General features: G+C 45.8%; 3 protein-coding genes and 1 non-coding gene across 5 annotated transcripts in view; all 4 read right to left on the reverse strand.

The window, feature by feature from the left end:
* LOC125554951 (ATP-dependent zinc metalloprotease FTSH 4, mitochondrial-like) overlaps positions 1-20,157 on the reverse strand; it is a 39,347-nt gene that overhangs the window by 18,824 nt on the left and 366 nt on the right. Inside the window, exons 3-6 of the mRNA XM_048718305.1 lie at positions 19,806-19,873; positions 19,302-19,662; positions 19,126-19,226; positions 18,756-19,000 (exon numbers count right to left, since the gene is read on the reverse strand). Of these exons, the coding sequence (XP_048574262.1) occupies positions 18,756-19,000; positions 19,126-19,226; positions 19,302-19,662; positions 19,806-19,873 (775 nt within the window). The remainder of the gene's footprint in view (positions 1-18,755; positions 19,001-19,125; positions 19,227-19,301; positions 19,663-19,805; positions 19,874-20,157) is intronic.
* LOC125553095 (pentatricopeptide repeat-containing protein At3g13880-like) lies at positions 130-4,919 on the reverse strand. Of its 2 annotated transcripts, none has more exons than XM_048716856.1 (2): positions 3,114-4,917; positions 130-2,401 (listed from the first exon to the last, which is right to left on the reverse strand). In XM_048716856.1, the coding sequence occupies exons 1-2, from the start codon at positions 4,871-4,873 to the stop codon at positions 1,645-1,647; spliced, it is 2,517 nt and encodes an 838-aa protein (XP_048572813.1). In that variant the 5' UTR covers positions 4,874-4,917; the 3' UTR covers positions 130-1,644. The 2 variants fall into 2 exon arrangements, with proteins under 2 accessions (XP_048572813.1, XP_048572814.1); XM_048716857.1 differs by lacking the exon at positions 130-2,401 and having other exon boundaries at positions 3,550-3,685; positions 3,865-4,919.
* Positions 15,170-17,581, reverse strand: LOC125553096. The gene is made up of 2 exons (XM_048716858.1): positions 17,184-17,581; positions 15,170-16,341 (listed from the first exon to the last, which is right to left on the reverse strand). Exons 1-2 carry the CDS (start codon positions 17,564-17,566, stop codon positions 15,528-15,530), a joined length of 1,197 nt encoding a protein of 398 aa, XP_048572815.1. The 5' UTR covers positions 17,567-17,581; the 3' UTR covers positions 15,170-15,527.
* LOC125555058 lies at positions 20,013-20,118 on the reverse strand. The gene has a single exon (XR_007304512.1). It is a non-coding gene; the product is annotated as a U6 spliceosomal RNA (small nuclear RNA).

Consider the following 20,157-nt stretch of genomic DNA (forward strand, 5'->3'; position numbering starts at 1 on the left):
AGTTGCCACGATGTTTACACTGCAGTTGCCATAGGGCTTAAACTAAAGTTGCCATGTGGCAATTTTAGTTTGTAGATCATGGCAATTTTATTCAAAACTAGACCCCATGTTGATATGTTTCGACGATTTTTTTTTTGCCAGAAGTTGCCACGATGTTTACACTGCAGTTGCCATAGGGCTTAAACTAAAGTTGCCATGTGGCAATTTTAGTTTGTAGATCATGGCAATTTTAGTATTTTGATGATGGCAACTCCAGTACTTTGACCATGAAAATTATTTTTTGTATGAACCATGGCAATTTTACGTGCATGTATCATGGCAATTTTAGTTTATGGTTCATGGCAAGTCTAGTTTCTTAATTCCCCGTTTTATAAATGTCAAAATTTACATTTAAATGTAGAAGAAAATAGCTGAAACATATCATGGCAACTTCAGTGTAAACATCATGGCAATTCATATGCAATAGACATGGCAACTTTTAATCCAAATTTTTTTTCATCAAAACATATCAACATGGGATCTAGTTTCGAAGATCTCATCGCGAGGGATTTAATGATGAAAACGGATTTTCAATCGGATTTTTCGTTTAAGAGATAAAACATTTTAAAAACTGAAAATCCAAAAAGATTCCTACATGCATGCATGCGATGACGTGGCAATATGTTTACATTAGAGACGCGTGGTGCGTCTCCCTTCCTGCCACACGTATGGCAGTTAGCGCGACCCTTTAACAATTGTCGGCAGAATCAAGAAACACCTCCTTCACCCTAAAAGGTGAGAGGCTAAATAGTTCTGACCTAAGAAGATTATTTTCTTTTTATTATGTATGAATTTTGTTTCTTAAGTCTGAAGAGAATGATGTGTTTTGAATCAGTGAAAACTCCTGCATTTGTATCTAAAACACGAATGTACACCAAGGATTTTATTATTAGAATTTCTGTGATTCAGCACAAGGGTATATAAATGCAATTTCAGCTCAATAGCTATGTAAAAATATCATAAGTTACTTGCATAAACGTAGCATGTGTTTCCAACTATACCTGTAACCTACGTCAGCCTGTGCAAAAAAAATTCCCAGTGAATTAATTCTTTCATCTTGGTGAGAGTGTAGCGCATCATTCGTTTCACAATGAGCTTTTCTCCCCATCAGGAACTTCTCAATATTAACACTTCTACCACAGCTTCTACAGCAGTGTGACTATAGTGTACGTGCTGCAGATGGGCCTCAGATTCGACCATGGCGCAAAAACAGCAGCAGCCGACAGTTCAGGTCAGCACATTTTGCTCACAAAAATGCCCCAAGTATATACGATTAAGCCACAGTGCTAGCTGAGATGTAGGGAAGCAGCTCTGCCTTCACATCTCCAGCAATCCTACGATTTCAGCAGAGATGAACAGCTCGGCACGTGTGACGCCTAATCGCAAAGTGATGCATGGCTGGAGTTGGACATCATCAAGCACAATCGTATGCTACATGTTCACAGCTTCTGTTCAGTGGAATGCCACTGTACCCTTTACTGTAATCCTCTCATTCCTCTGATCCCAACTGCCAGACACCAGTTTCAACCTCAGCTCCAAGAACGGCCAGACTGCTCCGCTGACCCTTCTAAGGTTTGTACTCCCAAGGTTATAAATCGCTTATGTCTACCAGTAGTCTCTGCAAGAGCACGAACCTTGATCAAAATGATGAAAATGAGTCGGATCTCTGACAATTATTCCCCTGTTTTCCCTTGCTGATAGCAACTTCAGTGTTTCATGGCTTTCCCAGGATATCCTCTGGTTCTTCATAATTGTTACAGGAGCAGCAGATGGCAAAGTGGACAGCCCAAGAGCCACACCCAGTAGCTCACCATGTCTGGTGAGTGAGGTCTCGCCATCCTTTCTGCTCTGGAATCCTAATTCCCAAATGTCCGTTCCACCACGCTCGGTCTTCTGTTTCACACCGACCAACAATTCTTCTAATCTGGCATGAACTGCATTATTGTGTGGGCAGGAATTGTTTCCGTCAGTAAAATGGTGGATGGATCCCCCAAACTCGGCCCAACTAATCCCGGCTTCCTTACTCATGCCTCGCTCTCTCATTAGGCCTCTTGTCTTCATAGCCATTGAGATTTTGCCTGCATCCATGTAGAGGTTGTACAGCACCACATATGAAGTAACAGCGAAGGGCTCGAGTTCCATTAATTTCTCTCCGGTTTTTATACCCCTCTCTTTGTCCCCATGGATTCTGCATGCACGCAACAATGCATGCCAAAGTATTGGGTCATTTTCTGACCCAGAACCCATTATGAAATCTTCAGCCTCGGATATCTTACCAACACGGCCAAGGAGGTCAATTATGCAAGCTTTGTGCTTCGTATTTGGGAAACAGCCATAATCTGATAGCATGCTCTCATAGTGCCTGCATTACAAAAAGACAGATACTTGATGAATTGTGAACATTGTTGAGAAATTGGATAGAAGTGCCAGAAATAGAGGAGACTGCCCTATTTCTAACGTTCCTTTATAGCACATTCTTCAATTAGCATCATACACTTTAGTTCTGAGCATACATAATTTTGTTCAGGAAGGGTATGTCAAACTTGAACCCTCCACCTTTTGCATCCGGGCTTGGGACCGGCATTGGCGGTGTTACTTCAAGTCTGGTGATCTTACCAGTCCCTGGACATTGGTAATTAGGAAAGGTATAAATATAGTTCACATGAGAAACTGAACGCAAGCTACATTTCCAGTCTGGAGGGTAGGTATGATATCACAATATAGGTAACCCCTAGGTTTGGCGCAAGTAAATAGCTAATTTAACAAGTCTTTTTGGAGCAAGAATGTGGGGCATTTGGCAAATCGATTTTTGGAGCTACACTTAGCTATGTTGCATTGCACAACACAATTCCCAGACTATCATATCTCCCTTGCTATGGCATATACTTTCTGTGTAGAATGAGTTGAATATTGAACATTTAATGTAAATTAGAAAGGTCCTTCATAAGTTGCTACTAGCATATATAAATATATAATACACATGAGGATACTAAAAATTCATAGGAGGAAGACAAAGCACTTTTTGAAAAACAACAAAACAGTCAGGTCAATCATTACTTTGCAAGAGTATGTACCTGAAACCTTCGTCTGCCAGCCCCTGCTGGCTGCAAGCAATGAGAATGGCAAGAAAAGCAATATCATTTATCACGACACCATAATCCTTCATCTTCTCCAGGAGCATTAGAGCCTTGCCTTCATGGGCATGGACCGCGTAGCTCAAAATCATTGCAGACCATGAGAATATATCCAGACATGTAATCTGCTCGAATGTCTTCTTTGAAGCCTCAACATCACCTATATTCCTATACATAGAAATCTGAGAATTGCCGCACACAGTGAACTGACCGAGTCCAGATTTGACCGTATAACAATGTATCTGCTTACAGGTTGCTGGTAGACTCAGAGCAGCACAGGCATTCATCACACTCGATAAGGTGAACTGGTCTGGCTCTTTTCCAACAGAAAGAAACTCTAGGAACAGGCCTAGCGCCTTCTCAAAATTCTCATCATGCGCGAATGCTGTAATCATGGATGTCCATGTGACGACATCTTGCCTGGGAGTCATCTGGAAGCATCTCAGGCTGTCACTTACTGACCGTGCTTGGGAGTACAAGTTGATCAGCGCATTTGCTATGAACTCATCGTCCTGAAACCCATTGAATATAACATGAGCGTGTATCAGCCTCCCACAGTGCAGCGCATTGGTCAAATTGCAGACTTCGAGCACACTCTTAAAAGTAAACCTGGACGGTTTTACACTCATCCGGAGCAAGTCTGAGAAAAGCCTGACAGCTTCGATTCTAACCTCAGGGCAAGGGTCATTACCTAAGCGAGCAAAGCCCGCGATCATGGCACCGTAAACCACCGCATTCTGATTCGGGATGCAGTCAAACACCTTGATCGCCTCCTCAAGTCCACCGTTCTTGGCATACATGTCCACCATGGCACTCCCGACGAACATATCCAAGTCCAAACCAACCTTAACCACGCAGCCGTGCAGCATCCTCCGGACATCCTCGGAGCCCTGGAGCTCGGAGCAAGCCTTGAGGATCCCACCCAAGGCAAAGCTATCCAGCTTCACCCCTGACCGGTGCATCCAGACGAGCACGTGCACAGCCACCTCCGGCCATCCCATGCGCACGTACGCCGACAGCAGCAGATTCCACGACGCCTCGTCCCGCTCCTCAGCCCGGTCGAACACCAGCCTCACCTCGTCAATCAACCCGTACTTGGAGTACATGTCGATGATGGAGTTGGTCAGGAAAACGTCCTGCGCAAGCCCGCTCACCACGGCCAGCCCGTGCGCCGCCCGGCCGTGCCTCCAGTCCCCGGCCCTGCCGCACGCCGCCAGCACCGCGGCGTAGGTGAACCTGTCCGCCCGGACGCCGCCGCCCCGCGCGTCCCGGAAGGCGGCGAGCGCGAGGCGCGCGCCGGACCCGCCCTGGCTGGAGTAGCCCGCGATGAGGGTGTTCCAGGACACGGCGTCCCGGCGCGGCATTCCGTCGAACAGGAGGCGGGCGTGGCGCATGTCGCCGCCGCGGCAGTAGGAGGCGAGGAGGTTGTTGCGGAGGAACAGGCCCGGATGGAAGCCGGCGCGGAGCATGTGGGAGTGGGTCAGCCTGGCCAGCGGCAGCGACCGCCCCCTCGACGCGGCCCGGAGGAGGCCCGCGTAGGCCGACGGGTCGAGGGGAGGGGCGCGGCGGCGAGGTGGTGGCGGAGCCTCCGGGGGAGGGCCGCGCCGGCGAGGAGGCGGCGGCGTTTGGGATGGGGGCGGGGGCGGGGGCGGCTGCTGCCGGAGAAGACGGTGGCTGGGTCTCCGGTGCGGGAGCAGCATCGGTCGTCGGAACGACCGAACGGACGAGGTTTAAGCGAGGTTTATTAATTTCTCTTTTTTTATTTATTCTTTGCTTGGATATCACACTTGGAGTACGAAGGATGTGGATGTGAACGAAGTTCCATGTGACGCTGACAGATGGGCCCACGTCTCACTCACTCGAGACACATTTTATTAACAGCCTCCAAATTACTGTGGAATCACACCACGGTTAAAACGATTTACATTAAGCTCCGTCCGATCGTCAAAAAAGAAAATAAGCTACTACCTCCGTCCTAGTCTATTCGTTCTTTTCGTATTTTATGCTAAAATTTAACCATAGTTTTACTGACAGCATGTTAATACATGTCATTAAAAAAATATCAGGACGGAGGTAGTACTAGCTTACTTATGTGACACATGGCAACTTTTGTTTATTTTTCTAACGGTCAATTTCAAAGCACTATTCTACCAAAACACGGCATTTTTGAATTTTGTTACATTAATATGCATCTCTATGATTTTCAATACATGTGGCATTTAAAAAAACCATTGAAATATATTTTTAACACGGCAAATTCAGAAATTTAATTTTGGTTACTTCAGAGAAAAAAATTGAACATGCAAAGTTTGTGTGAACATAACCTTTTTCCGTATTTTTCTATGCTTTCTATCTTTTATCATTTTTTTTTGGTTTTGGACATTTTTTTTGTGCAACACTAGGCTAATGGGCTGTACCTGGCCTTCTTTCAGCTTGGGCCAACTAGGTTTGTACAGGATAAGCTAGGAGAAATAGCGACAACGAATATGATGGCTAAAACGGGAACTGTTTGCTCGGAATTGGGTTGTAGCCCCGAACGGAGCAATGCTGGACTCACACGCAGTTTACGGGGGATTGACGACGTGGTTAGAGCTGATTGGCTGAGATTTGGTCAAGTGAGGCGAGCCCACCGGTGAAAATTGAGGGGGTGGGGGGGACTCCATTTGTTTCTTTTCGTGTGTGTAGTATTATTTCCCCGAACGATTCGTTCGGTCTGCGAGCTCTCAGACTGAAAGTCAGGTGAATATAGCTGCTGCAACAGTTTGGCGAGAGTATGATGTAAAATTTATGGGAGTTTCAGTGATCGAGTTCAGAGGTATAACTGATCCGGCGATGTTGGAGGCGCTTGCTGTCCGGGTGGCACTAGCCTCGCCGAGGATTTGAACCAACAAAGGAAAAGGATCGGATTTGCTATTTTACAGTCGACTGTTATTCAATTCGCCAACATTCAAATTGCTGGCCGTCCGCTGTTGCGTGGAGATTCGTGCTTGGTTGTCTGGTTTTCAGGCTTGTTTTTTCTGTCGGGTCCGTTTTTTTGTCCCAGCCCGTTACCGCTCCGCCCCCTCCCCCTCTTTCAGGTTTTGTCCGCGGCACTGTAGATAAGGGAGAGAGGAGATAGCGAGGCAGATAGAGGAACATGCGCTTGGGCAGTGGATGCGATTCCTTTCTGTTCATTTCGATTCCGAGATCCCCCATCAGTGGAGCTTGATTTCTCTCATTTCTCTTGGATTCTCGCCTCCTGCTGTTGGTTGCTCTCTCAATTTCTCTCTTGAGCGCGTGATTTTTGTTCATTTCTCAGTGTGTAGCTTCCAGATCTAGGGGTCACTTACTGATGTGATTTAGTTAGTGTTCGTGTTAGGTGTGTGTTGTGATCCTGGGCCGCGTTGTTGTAGATTCATGGTAGGTGCTTGTAGTTTTAGTGGTTCGTTCTGCTTCGCACTGTCCGCCATCGTTCATTGCTGCTTCGTGGTGCCCGCCATTTTTGTTCCTCGTCTGCTCGTGGTAGGATCATGCATGTTTAGTTTTGTGATTCAGATAGATGTATGGTTCAGTCATAGGTGGTCTGTTTGTTCGCTGGTAGATGGGTGTTTCCTCCCCTGGGCGTGTTGGTTCTATGGTTCCTAGATGTTTCTAGATGTAGTTAGGTTCCTCTTCTGCCCTCTGCCGCAGGTCCCCTTTGTCTTGTGAGTGCATAAATCCTTCTTAGTGTAGGTTTAGATGTAGTTAGGTTCCTCCTAGTTACCCAGCGCGTCAGTGCTCTATTTTTTGATGTGTCATTCTGTGGTGTAGCCCTGTACTAGCCTTGGTGTGATTTTTTATGTGCTTTTGCAATATAATTCCTTTAAGCTTCTCCTTCTTTTAATGCCCTAGGAACTGTGTATGTGATGCAGGTTTGTATATTTGCTTGTGCTGAGTGCCTGAGTGTTGTTGTGTATCCCTATAGTTTCAGTGTCATCATATACACTAGAATTACTCTGTGTTTTGCCTCAGATTTAGTGTGTAATCCCCATAGTTTCAGTGTTTTCACTCTAGAATTACTAGTATTTACTATGTATTTTGCCCGATTTTTTACTTTGTAATTCATCATGTAGTTTCAGTGTAATTTACTATAGAATTACTGTGTAATTCATCTTGTAGTTTTAGTGTAATTCACTATAGAATTTCTGTGTAATTCTTCATGTAGTTTCAGTGTAATTCACTATCCAATTACTGTGTAATTCGTGCCGTAGTTTTACTGTGTATTTCACTCTAGAATTACTATGTAATTCATCATGTAGTTTCAGTGTAATTCACTCTAGAATTACATGTAATTCATCCTGTAGCTTCAGTGTAATTCACTCTATAATTACTGTGTAATTTGCCCAATAATTACTGTGTAATTCATCCTATAGTTTCAGTGTAATTTACGCGAGTTACTATGTAATTTTAACGTTTCAGCTATGTAATTCCTGACTTTTTATATGGGCCCTGATTCCAGTGTAAATTCCCCTAGAATTACGATTGTTTATATATATGTATTTGCAGCGTATTTTGTCACTTTTTTGCAGTGTATTTATCTTGGTTCAGTTATGTAATTCCTGGATTTTGGCTTTTTTGTTTATTTTTGTATTACTCTCTCATGCTAATTTTCACTGTAGTCTTTCTTCTCAATTTTTACAGTGCCCCTAGTTTTACCGTGTAATCGCCTCGCTTATTATATGTATTTACAATGTAAATTTTGCCCTAATTTGCAGTGTAATATTCATGCTTTTAGCTCTGTACTTTATAGGTTTTAGTTTAATGGGTAAGCTTCGGAAAGTCTATCACCAGGATGTTCCGTTAGTATCATATTTTGAGAGTGCGGATTTTGTTCGTGAGCCATTCGTGCCTAATGACGTCCCGGAAGATGGATCGTATCTGATGCCTATGGGAGTTATTTCTGTCTTATTTTTTTCAGATTATGTTATCAATTTTATATATTTTGGCTGTGTTGTCTTTTTTTCAGGATCTTTCTGGTGATGAAGGATCCTTTGACAAAGCTCTTTTCAAGTTTTATGTTAATCAAGTTTGTTTCCTTTTTTCCTTTTTCTTGTGCTTGTTGATTATGTTGTTGGTTTTTTTTCTCTCGTTGAGATGACTTTTGGCTTTATGTTTTTTCAGAAGTAAAATCATTGAAGAGGAAGTGTGCTTCGTCCTCCTCCTTTTGCCATGATGCTCTCATTCAGTTTTAGTTTGTTCATCTTATTATTTCTGTTTTGAGTGCATTATTCTTGTGATGTGGTAGTGCTTTTATGATCTAATTTTTGTTTTCTGATTTTTCTCACTTCTTCATCTCTGTTTCCTTTCGCTTGTTGTAGAGGCAGAAACTATCTACTGATTACCCTACTTGTTCGACCTTCACCAGATATTCTGAAAAGTTTTTCTCTGGGGTAGTTGATGGCATGTGTCCTAGGTATAAGCATGTCATCCAGACTTATTGTTCTCGTCATGCTCCCAATCTGCATTTTTGGAATAGAAATGTCAGTAATAGTACAATTAGCAGTTGTATTTTAACAGTGTAAATACAGTAGGTTTGTTCCGGTGTAAGTTGATGCATTCTTACATTGATACATTGAAATTTCTATGGACTTTTCACTGTAATTTCTATGCAATTTGCACTGGGAATCTCTGTTGCAAAAGGCAGTGCCTAGGAGGCCTAGGCGCTAGGCGATGGCCAAACGCCTCGCATAGGGCATAAATGGTAGTCTAGGCAGTGCATGCAACAAATTGTTTAGCCAAGCAAGAAATCATGCCATATTGCACTGAAATGCCAAACACCACATATTCAAATGGTAGTAGCTGGTAGTTAACTTATTTATCTGCCCTAAATTAACATCAGTACACATATAATAACCATAAATACACACTAATAGTAGAATCTATATTACCGCCTAGGCTGCGCCTAGGACGCTTAAGCACCACCTAGGCACTAGGGGAAGGCCAACCGCCTCGCTTACGCCTACCGCTTTTTCCAACATTGCTGGGAATTACTATGTACTTACTAGGGGATTTGCACTGTAATTCTTGGTCTATTGCGGTGCATTTTCTTAGCCAGTTTCAGTGTAATTTATACAACTATCAATGTCACAGTGTCATTTATACAAACTATCATTTGCACTGCAATTCTTGGTGTGCTACTGTTCTTTCCAGTGTCATTCAGGCACAATGTGTTCTTGCAGTGTAACTTATACAACTATCGAAGTTCTGTCTACTGCTAGTGATGAATTATTTCCAGAGTATCTAGTTTTTGTCTATTGTTTGTTTCTTAACCTGTATCTAGTTTCTCTGACGCATTTGTTTTGCAGATATTCCCTGTAAGAGAGGTGAAGCAGGTGAAGAATTCAAGTACTAGGTGTAGCAGTAGATTTTGTTCCTGACCTGTTGATTTTCCTGGGATTTCCCCAATTGTCTGGCTTTTGTTCTTCCTTCTTGCTCGTCTCCAGGTACACCGTCCTCTCCATGTTCACCCCTCTGTCCCATGTCTGTCTGCCTGATCTGATTCTGGTCTGCTCCTTGTTCTTCGCCCCACCTTTCTTCCATGGTCGTCCGCCTGATTTGTTTCTTTCTTTATGGTGTATGTTAGGTGAGATCCCTGCTGTTATGTAGGAGGATTTGGAGATTTCCCAAGAGCTTGCCTTTTCCGTGGGTAGCAAATTGATGGCGAGCGTTAGCTGTGGATCCATGGAGGTTTGTGGCCAGTTGTTAGCGGTGGTCGAGCGAGGTTTTGTGGTGGTGCCTGTTTAGTTGAAACCGGATCAGGGTTTTGCCCAACCCGTTTTTTCCGAAATAAGAAAATATACGGTGGCCCGTGGGGGGGTTTCGGGACAAACATGTATCATCTGTTCATTGGTTGGGAAATTTGAATGTTGTTGAATTGGAAAACAGTCAAATATCAAATAGACAGTCCCAAAAGGATTCACGTTGCATGCGACGGCAAGGTGGTGGTGGACGACATCAAGCAGCGGAGTTTAGCTAGTTATGGAGCCATCATGCACAAAATTATACGCTACAATAGTTCTTTTACTTCATGGTTTTGTCAATGAGTTTAGGAGCTCCAATTTTGAAGCTCACAATTTAGCGAAGTACGCTTTAAATTTAAGGGTGGACCGTGTCATGTTTGGTTAGGACATCAGGGTGTACTCAGTTTTATCCCTGTAAACATTGTGACGATTTAAATAAAACTTCGTGAGATTGTCTAAAAAAAGATGAATATCAAAACATCCAAAAAGAAAATCAATGACTGCGGATTGATTAAAAAACATAGGGACTTTTGTGCAAGTATTGGTGACCGACCTTCATAGGAAACAGAAAGTTTGTTATTACGGTATATAATTAGTACTCCCTCCGTTCATTTTTGTAAGTCATTTCAGACAGCTCAAAATGAGCTGTTTTGTACATTGTTTGAAATGTCTTCAAGGTCTTATAAAAATAAACAGAGAAAGTAATTAACTTTACCCCGAAAAAAATAGTAGTAATTAACTTTGGTGGCGATACGATTCGTGCCCGAAGTTTGTTACGACTCGTTTGCTACTTGATCGAAATCGGTAGAGGTAGCGTCCGTCAACGTTGTCGGCGCAGATGGCCGCCGCCGAACAGGAAACGAAGCCCGCGCGCACAGGCGTCGCAGCCAGGGCTTCGCAGCGGTGCTGGTCGTCCACTCTCCCGGACGATCTCCTCGTCGCCATCTACAGCTTGATCGCCTCCCCACGCGGCCGTGCACGCTTCGCCGCCGTTTGCCGGTCGTGGCGGACGGCAGCGCGCTGGGCACCACCCGTCCCGGCGCTCCCATGGCTGCTCTTGTCACGACAAGATGGTAGCATGATAGAGCGTCTCCACTGTCCTGAGGACGGCACCGTCGTGGACTTACCAAGCAAGCCCGTTGGCGTGGGCGTGGGGGCGAGGACGTGTGTCGGTGTCAAAACCGGCGGATCTCGGGTAGGGGGTCCCGAACTGTGCGTCTAGGCGGATGGTAACAGGAGACAAGGGACACAATGTTTTACCCAGGTTCGGGCCCTCTTAATGGAGGTAAAACCCTACGTCCTGCTTGATTAATATTGATGATACGGGTAGTACAAGAGTAGATCTACCACGAGATCAAGGAGGCTAAACCCTAGAAGCTAGCCTATGGTATGATTGTTGTATATATTGTATATCTATCGACTAGCCTGGCCTCGGTTTATATAATGCACCGGAGGTCTAGAATAAGAAGAGTCCTAGCCGAATACGCCGGTGGGGAGATGTCCTTGTCTTGATCGCCAAGTCTTGTGGAATCTTCCTTGTATGCGGTAGCCGTCCGAACTGGCCCATGAGTATACGGCCATGGGGGTCCTCGGCCCAATCTAATAGATCGGGAGACGACATGGTGAGTATCCCCTAGTTCAGGACACCGTCAACGTGACTGGCGGGCGGGCACGACGACGACTGGGTCGTCTCGTCTACGATGGGCTCATTCAGGGTGGCGAACCTCTTCTCCGACGCCGAGGTGATGCTGTCTGAGAAACAGGAGAGGGTCATCTGCGAGGGCTGTCGTGATGGCCCCCGCAAGGTCTATGCCTTGAAAATTGTATTCTCAGAGCCGCCAACCTCAGATAGTTGTATCATGGCCGCCATGACACTTAAATGTGGCGTCGCGCTATGTAGAGTTGGTTGTGCAGATGGTGGGTGGACAGTGCAAGGTTGCCCTAGGGAAAGCCTTGTCGACATTGCCTTCTGTAATGGCGAGCTCTATGGCCTACACTATGGACGGGCACCCGTCAAGTTCGACATTGGCGTGAACGAGGACGGTGCACCAATGATCATTGGAGAGCATCGGTTAGCCATGCATAGGGTCAACCGCAGCAATCATAAGGACCACTACATGGATTATGACGGTTACATCTTCGATCTGCAGGGCAAGCTTGCGATGGCAGCAATTTATAGGTGGTTGCCAAACCACAAGCCTTTCTCCAAGGTGTTCAAGCTTGTTGACATCTGCATCGACGGATCGGAGGCACATTGCAAGCATAAGTGGCTGGAGGTGACAAGCTTGGGTGAGCACGCCTTGTTTTTGGGGTACCAATTCTCTAAGGCGATTCACGTGCCAACAAACATGCAGGGAGGGGTGGAGAGAAATTGCATCTACTACTCAAACCATTGTCGTCTAGGTCCAAATGACGTCATCCCTAGCGACAAGGTATTCTTGACAATCTCAAATGACATCCCTGACCAGACGTACTACAAGGAAGACGACACGAAGAAAGACGTCGCCGGAGGTGACTTAACGAGGATCAGGTCGGTAGGATACTTCAAGAAGGGTGGTTTACAGGGTGGCATGTGGATTCTCCCTCCACATATATAGCTAATTTAGACTTTATTGTATTAGCAAATTATATTGTCTGTAAGAATATATAATTATCCATCAAGTGGAAGAATATAAGGCGGATAACAAGGTTGTCTGCGTTTACATTACGGTATTTATGCCTACGGCTTTTGGTCAAAACAAATATGATCGTTTTAGTCTTGAACCTTCTTGGATGTTCGGGAAGTCAAGGGACGTATTCTCTTTGGTTAATTCTAGTCAATGTGTACGTGCAATGCACATTAATTTGGAAGTATATTAAGTGTATGCGGATATTAAGTAGGATATTATTTGTGTGTTATTATATGATTAGCACTATATTTGACAGAAAATTAACTGCATGCTAAACGTGATGAACGCTCGACATTAAAGCAGTGCAGGTCGTTTGATTGACATTGATTTGATGGCCGAGATTAATTGGATATGCCACTTGCCCACTTTAGGTTTTTTTATATTGGTATAGATATAGATATGTTATGGTCATTTCTGTAACTATGTGCTTTAGCAAAACTGTTAATTATACAACTATAGCTAGGATAATACAAGGTTGCCCTAGGGTAGATCTCGCCGACATCGCCTTCTGTAACGGCGACCTATATGGCCTACACTACGGAAGGGCACTCTCCAAGTTCGACATTGGCTTGAACGAGGACGGCGCACCGGTGATTGTTGCTGAGCGTCGGGTAGATGTGCAATGGTTTGACTACACCGACGATGGTGGCACGAGATACATCTTAGATCTGCAAGGCGAGCTTGCGACGGCATCAATCCGTAAATGGTTGCCAAACATCGATCCTTTCTTAAAGGTGTTCAAACTCATTGACATCTCCACGGGCGGATCGGAGGCACAGTGCAAGCACAAGTGGCTCGAGGTGACAAGCTTGCATGAGCATGCCTTGTTTTTGGGGAGGAGATTCTCTAAGGCGGTTCACGTGCCAGCAAACATGCGCGGAGGGGTGGAGAGAAATTGCATCTACTACTCGCACCATTGTCGTTTTGGTCGAAACGATGTTGTCCCTAGTGATAAGGTATTCTTGACAATCTCAAATGGCATCGCTGACCAGATGTACTACAAGGTAGACGATGGTAAGACCGATGTTGCCAGGGGTGACTTCAAGAGGATCAGGTCGGTCGGATACTTCGAGCATGGTAGTTTACTTGGTGGCATGTGGATTATCCCTCCACATATATAGCTAGTCTAGACTTTTTGATGCTAGCGCATTAAGCTGCCTATAAGAGATATACTTCCTCTCCTTCGTTTCTAAATATAAGTCTTTTTAGAGATTGCAATATTGACTACATACGAAGCAAAATAAGTGAATCTATACTCTAAACTATGTCTATATACATCCGTATATAGTATGTATTGAAATCTTTAAAAAGACTTATATTTAGAAATAGAGGGTGTACTATGTAACTATCCTTGCGAGTGGAAGAAAACAAGAATATAAGACAGATAACATTAGATAAGAAAGAAAAAAAAAGACAGATAACAGGATTGTGTGCCATTTTATAGACATATTGTGGTCTTATAATTGCTCATAGATATTTGTTTATTTTACAATTGTACGGGTGTTGTGGCTCGCGCTAAAAATGTTTTCATAATGTTCAATCTGCTCCACAAACTGGCATCTGGCATCTGGTTTGTGGGTTTAGATTTGGTCCAGATCAACGGGGCTAAATACGACACTCTGGCATCTGACGTGGCCTCTGGGAGGAGTTCAGAGGTTTCTTGCATGAACACATGCAAAAGAGAATTTCAGGTTTCTTTCATTAATGTACACAATGGAGTTTTAGGTTTCTTGCATGAATATACCTTCTACACCTAATGGTGCCAACCAAAACTGATATTCAAGAAAAAATAACACCTGGCCCTTTAGAGATGTTTAAGGCGGTAGAGAAATCATAGTACAGGTGCAAGTGAACAAATATGACAAATTTGATTCGGTTCAAAACAAATGCATCAAGTAGAGAGAAGCTCTCCATCAAGAGAACTTCTACCGGAGCCAAATGTTAAAATAACTGAATGCATAAGTTCAGATTAGGGAAGAGATGACCTGAACATTGCAGCTGATGCCCAAATCTTTTTGGGCATTTATTAATAGCTTACAAAAGAGAGAGAAAAATATATCTATCTATGACTACCATTTGCACATAACAAAAGCGCACTCCCGAGACCTGACCCTCAGAAGTTCAACAAAGTAAACATGGCATGGCATTAGATATTTCTCTAGAAATCATCAGGGCATATGAAGACATGAAAGGAGATAAAGGAACAGCAAAACAAGAGGTATCATCACGGCAGATTACTATTCTAGAAAGGGTTCAGAGGTGGGGATGAGTTAACAGAGTTCTTTCAGTTGCATTTACCATGTCTCAAAATGCCCCTATTTGGCATGCTCGCCGCTGTTTAATGAACAAGGTAATTACTTAACAGACTGATGCAACAACCCAGAACCGAAGCAATAACAAGTATTATGGCCTGAAGCCATTTTTCTACTAACCCTGGCAGCATACTTTCAGCATAAGCATCATTTCAAGGGAAACACTTTAATGCTTTCAGCTCAACATGATATCAAGATGCACTAGTACACAGCAAAACTGAAGTAGAAAAGCTCAGTCAGAATAACATGGCAGGGTCTTGCAAAGAAAAACTGTGACGGCTTATTACCAGAATCTGACCATCACAAACCAAAATAACACAAAGTACCCATCAAACTTTACAAAGTTTGACTTCAGACAAATCTTATATGCGGGGTAAAAAGAAACGGAGGGACTAAAACTGACGTGAACAGTTCAGTCAGAATAACATGGCAGGATCTTGCAAATAAAAATTGTGACGGCTTATTACCAGAATCTGATTATCTAAGACCAAAATAGCACAAAGTAGTCACCAAACCTAGACAGAGGCCAAGAATTAATTAAAGGAGCATAAGAAAGCGTCTAAACTCTCAGCATCTTGTATGGAGAAGACTCTTTCCTCCCATGTTGAATCGGACTCAGCGAAGTTTCTCCTTCACTGAATACTTCTTGGCAGCATCTCGCACCTTTTCAATATACCCTTCAATCGGTGGCGTGAGTGTTGCCATGTACCGGTTTGCAGGGAACGGGGTCATGTCAGGAACCATAGCAGCAGCCCGCAGCTTCTCAGGGAGTGCAGCAATGGCCTCCTTCTTGAGCCTCAAGAGCGTTGACTCTGCAGTTTGACGTGCACGGTGTCGTCGCATTAGCACACGGCTGTATTCCTTGGCAAGACGCCGGCCATCTTCAACTGTCAGCTCATACTCAGGGATAGCCTCCTCATCCACCAGACCAAGACTGATATAGTCAAGGCCCGGCGGACCCATCAGAACACGGTCACCATCACCTCCACTGGCACCCTTGGATTTAGCTTTAGCTTTAGCCTTGGCAGCGTCAAGCTCACGTTGCCGTTCCTTGGAGATGAGCCCAAGCTCCTCACGCTTTGCCTCGCGGAGACGCTCCTTGGGGGACAGGTGCCGTAGAGGAGTGGAGGACTTCAGACAAGACTCTGCAATCTGAGTAATACGCTCCATGGCTTCACGGCGACCACGGCCAGCGCCGCCGCTCCCAGCAGTGGCAGGCGCGCCCCCCTTCTTGGCTATGACGCTACGCCTCAGAGGCATCCCAGCTTTGAGCTTCGCCTTGCCCTTGGACGTGCCACTCACCGGTGCACGCTGCTGAAGCTGGTGGTGCTGGCTGGTCATACCAGATGCCAGTGCTGTTGCTGGGCTCATGGTGAGTGTCTTGGAAAGACGTCGGAACATGATGCCTGAGGCCATTGCACCACCTTGGCTGCACAAAGCAGAAATGTGTCACTGTGTTATACATATCATCTAGCTCGGTTCATCAGATGAAATTCGTTTAGAATGAGAAACAACTTCATGCTGTGCGTGCGGAACAAAGAAAGCAATATATTTAACCTTGCATGGAAGCATCATATGAAGTAGCATTCCTGAATAAACTGACAGCAATAACCGCTATGACCAAGGATGCAAGCAGGGGACAATACCACAAACTTAGTCTTAATTTTACAGCTAGTGATGTGCTAAATGAAGATTGAAGAGTTTTGCAGGCAGGATATGCGGGCCACCGCTTGCATCCCTTACTATGACACACACACCTAGGCAATGACATGAACTAGAATTGTGGCAACCAATTTCTCCTTAAAAAAACAGCAACCACCGAAACTGCAACTGTAATACTCTGAAGAGAAATGTGTCACTATGTTATACGTACATCATGTAGCCCAGTTGATCAAATGAACACTGTGCAGAACATGGAAACATTACACATTTAACCTTACATGGCAGCATCACACGGGCTAGCAATTTCCTGAAGAAACAAACAGCAATCGCCACCAGGACACACACACACACACACACAGGCATCGGATGAACTAGAATTCTATCAATTAATTCCTTAGCATCAATCTAATACTCTGAGAAGTCAGTCAGTCATTGATCATCCGAAATGAGTGGCAGTCAAGCATCAATCTAATCTGAAGCGCCGGTCCAAGTTGAAGAGCAGCCCAGGTTTGCAACATAGATAGAGGCATCGATTTCTGAGATTACTAAGGACATGCATACTGGAGATCCAAGAGGGAGGCGCTAGAAGTGGTGAAGGGAGGAAGCTACCTGGAGGGCCAACTCCGGTGGCAAGAGGTGTCGGGGGACGGAGCAGCAGGGGCGGCGGGACCCGCTGGAGGCGGAGGACGACGGGGCCGTCGTTGAGGCTCGCTCTGCGACGACGGCGCGGATGGGGACGGCGGAGGCGGTTGGGCTCGTCGGCGGAGTTGGATCTGGGCGGCGGTGAGGTGGAGGTCGCGGAGGAGCCGGGTGGCGGCGGCGGCGGCTGGCAGGGGAGAGACGAGTGAGAGGGGAGGGAATGAAAGAAGGGGAAGGAGCTGGGCTCGGAAGATTGGGCCGAAAAACCTCTCTTCTTTTCGTCCTATGTAGGCCCGGCAACGTGAAGCCCAATTAGCCCAGAAGAAGGCGCCATCCTTACACAAAAGGCCCATAAGAGTTGGACTGCACTGGCCCACATCGAGCCTCCAGGAAGATTTCCTAAATAAAAAACCAAAATCCCTCTCATCCCTCTCAAGAGGTGTTCAAGTTCCAGCGCCTCTGCCCCATCTGAAATCCGAATCTAGGGTTAGGGATCGAGCGGGGATCCGAGCGAACCCACCACCAAAATCCTAGCTTCCGGTGCGTGGTGGCGGCGGCGGCGGATTCGTAGCAGCACCGCGGCAATGGGGGGCTCGAGGAGAGCATTTCTGCAGGGGAAGCTGGGCACCCTGCAGCTCACCGAGGCCGAGAAGAAGGGGGTTCGGATCACCGGCAAGCAGCAGCAGCAGCCATGCCCCTCCCCGCAGGCGAGCGGCAAGATCCAGGCGGTGGGCAAACTCCTCTCGGATAAGCTGGCGAGAGCGCAGCACGTGGGGACGCCTCTGGGGGCGGTCTGGAGCCCCAGTTCCGGCGTCGAATGCGAAGACCTCGGCCGGAACCAGTTCCTCTTCACCTTCCGCCAGGAGGCCGACAAGGAGAAGGCTCTGGATGTCGGGCCCTGGAGCTTCGCCGGCCATCTGTTGGTGGTGGAGGATTTTGCGCCCAGAGCCACCACCGTGGACGAGTGCAGCTTCGACACGGTGCCGATCTGGGTCAGGGCGTACGGCGTCCCGGGCGGGTCGATGGGCAGGGAGACCGGGGAGCTAGTTGGCGAGCAGGTTGGGAGGGTTCTCAAGGTGGATCGAGGCGAGAATGCCGACTCCACGGGAGCGTTGTTCATGCGGATCAAAGTGAGAATGGACATCACAGTCCCGTGTTAGACTAGGTAGTTTTATACTATATGTACCTTGTATAGTTTACTATACGGTATAGTACGGATCGTGCAGCAGTTGTATAGCTAGTGGTGCACGTCCTGAGGTAGTGGCATACCCATGATCTTGGCTCGGCTGAGGATAGCAACCTGTACTTAAACCCAGCCTCTGAGCATAATCGATGAGTATTGAATCCTATTCCTTCTCCTCTCCTTAACATGGTATCAAATACCCCTGACCAGAACCCCTTTATTCCGGTTGCCGATTCCGCTTCCGCCATGGACGACAACCCCGTCCTCTCCCCTCGTTCCTCGGTCGATGGTGCGGCCGGCATCCTCAACACCGCTCCTCTCCAGCACGTCGCCGCGTCGGCCGCGCTCGCCACGCCCGCCGCGCCGCATCGATCTCGTCGATGAATATTATGCAAGGGGATCGCTTCTTTGCAGCACCGAAGAGATCCCTCACTCTCTTAGCACCAATACCAACATATTTCTCCTCGAAATCGCCGCCGCTGCACGCAAAGAACGGGACACCATCTTCCCCGGCCACAGCCTTTGCCAACATGGTCTTCCCCGTGCCCGGTGGGCCAACAAGCAAAACACCCTTTGGAAGCTTGCCCACAAGGCACGTGAAATGCTGCAAAACAGTTAAGCATGCTAGGTTAACAATTCAATAAAAATCTGGAAACAAAAAGGAGAGCTGAATTGAAACACCAGGCTGCATACATGTTTATTTTAATTGATGATGTTGATATCTCTCACCTTGGGATTTCTTAGGTAGTGTACAATATCCTCGAGCTCAGCTTTGGCTTCGTCAACTCCTTTGACATCACGGAATCTCGTGGTTGATTGCATGGACACGTCTTTCGCTGCATTAAATGTATCTTTTTTTGCGTCAGTATAACTGGAATCCATGCTTGAATTTGTGGTCGCTTTGCTCACTTCATCCAAGTTAAGGCCTTTTCCGGTGACCCCCTTGACATCAGTGTACGCCGTGGTTGAATAAATCGACGCTCTCTTCACATCATAAAATTTACGATATTCTTCATCTGGATCCTCCCAATCCGATCCCTTGACAGAGGTTACAGTGCCTAGCTTATCCGATCTTTTATTGTTACACGCACCGTAACCTGCGATAGCTCCCATGGACAACATGAAAATCCAAAAATCCCTTGTCATTCGATCATTCGCCGCTTTGAACATGTCGGACCGGTTCTGACTTGACAGTTCCTCCTCGAGAAAACAGGTTGCGGAAAAAAATGTGCGTTGTGTCGACTGGTTCTGATCTAGCAGTTCCTCCTGCAGAAAACAAGTTGTAAAGCAAATTGTGCGTTGTTTGGGCAATGGGATGGGAAAATAGTACTCCCTCTTTGTGAACTTTTATTTACAAGGTTTTTGCAGAGGGAGTAAGAGTTAACGAAAAGAAAAGAAACGGCGGGTACCTGCTGCGTGAGAGTGGCCCCGTACCCTCTGACCAAGAAAGCTTGATCCGTGTCTCCTTTGTAGATTTCTAAGAATGCGGCCTGCGTTATTAGGCATCGGATTCGAGAAACAAACTTAATTAGTTCCTCCATGGCAAAGAGTCGGCCAACAAGGCGCAGAATTCAGTAATGTAATGATGCCTATACAATCGAAAGCAGGACATTCGGAAAAATCAAGTCTTATATTTCTCTGTGCGCGCCATCCTTGCGCGGGGGTGATGCTAATCTTGTCAGTGTTTTTTTTCGATTTGACCGGGGATTAGTACTAGCTAGTTGTTGGCAGTTGACACATAAGTAATTCGATTGAAGCTGT

Source organism: Triticum urartu, chromosome 4, assembly GCF_003073215.2.
Source record: "Triticum urartu cultivar G1812 chromosome 4, Tu2.1, whole genome shotgun sequence".
Taxonomy (NCBI): Eukaryota; Viridiplantae; Streptophyta; class Magnoliopsida; order Poales; family Poaceae; genus Triticum; species Triticum urartu.

Excerpts from the sequence above, each read along its gene's own strand:
- LOC125553095 (XM_048716856.1), bottom strand. The coding sequence starts at position 4,873 with ATGCTGCTCCCGCACCGGAGACCCAGCCACCGTCTTCTCCGGCAGCAG. Across the intron at positions 2,402-3,113 it reads CTGGCAGACGAAGGTTTCAG|GCACTATGAGAGCATGCTAT; the intron begins GTACATACTCTT and ends TTTGTAATGCAG.
- LOC125553096 (XM_048716858.1), bottom strand. The coding sequence starts at position 17,566 with ATGGGCCTTTTGTGTAAGGATGGCGCCTTCTTCTGGGCTAATTGGGCT. Across the intron at positions 16,342-17,183 it reads CACCGGAGTTGGCCCTCCAG|CCAAGGTGGTGCAATGGCCT; the intron begins GTAGCTTCCTCC and ends TGCTTTGTGCAG.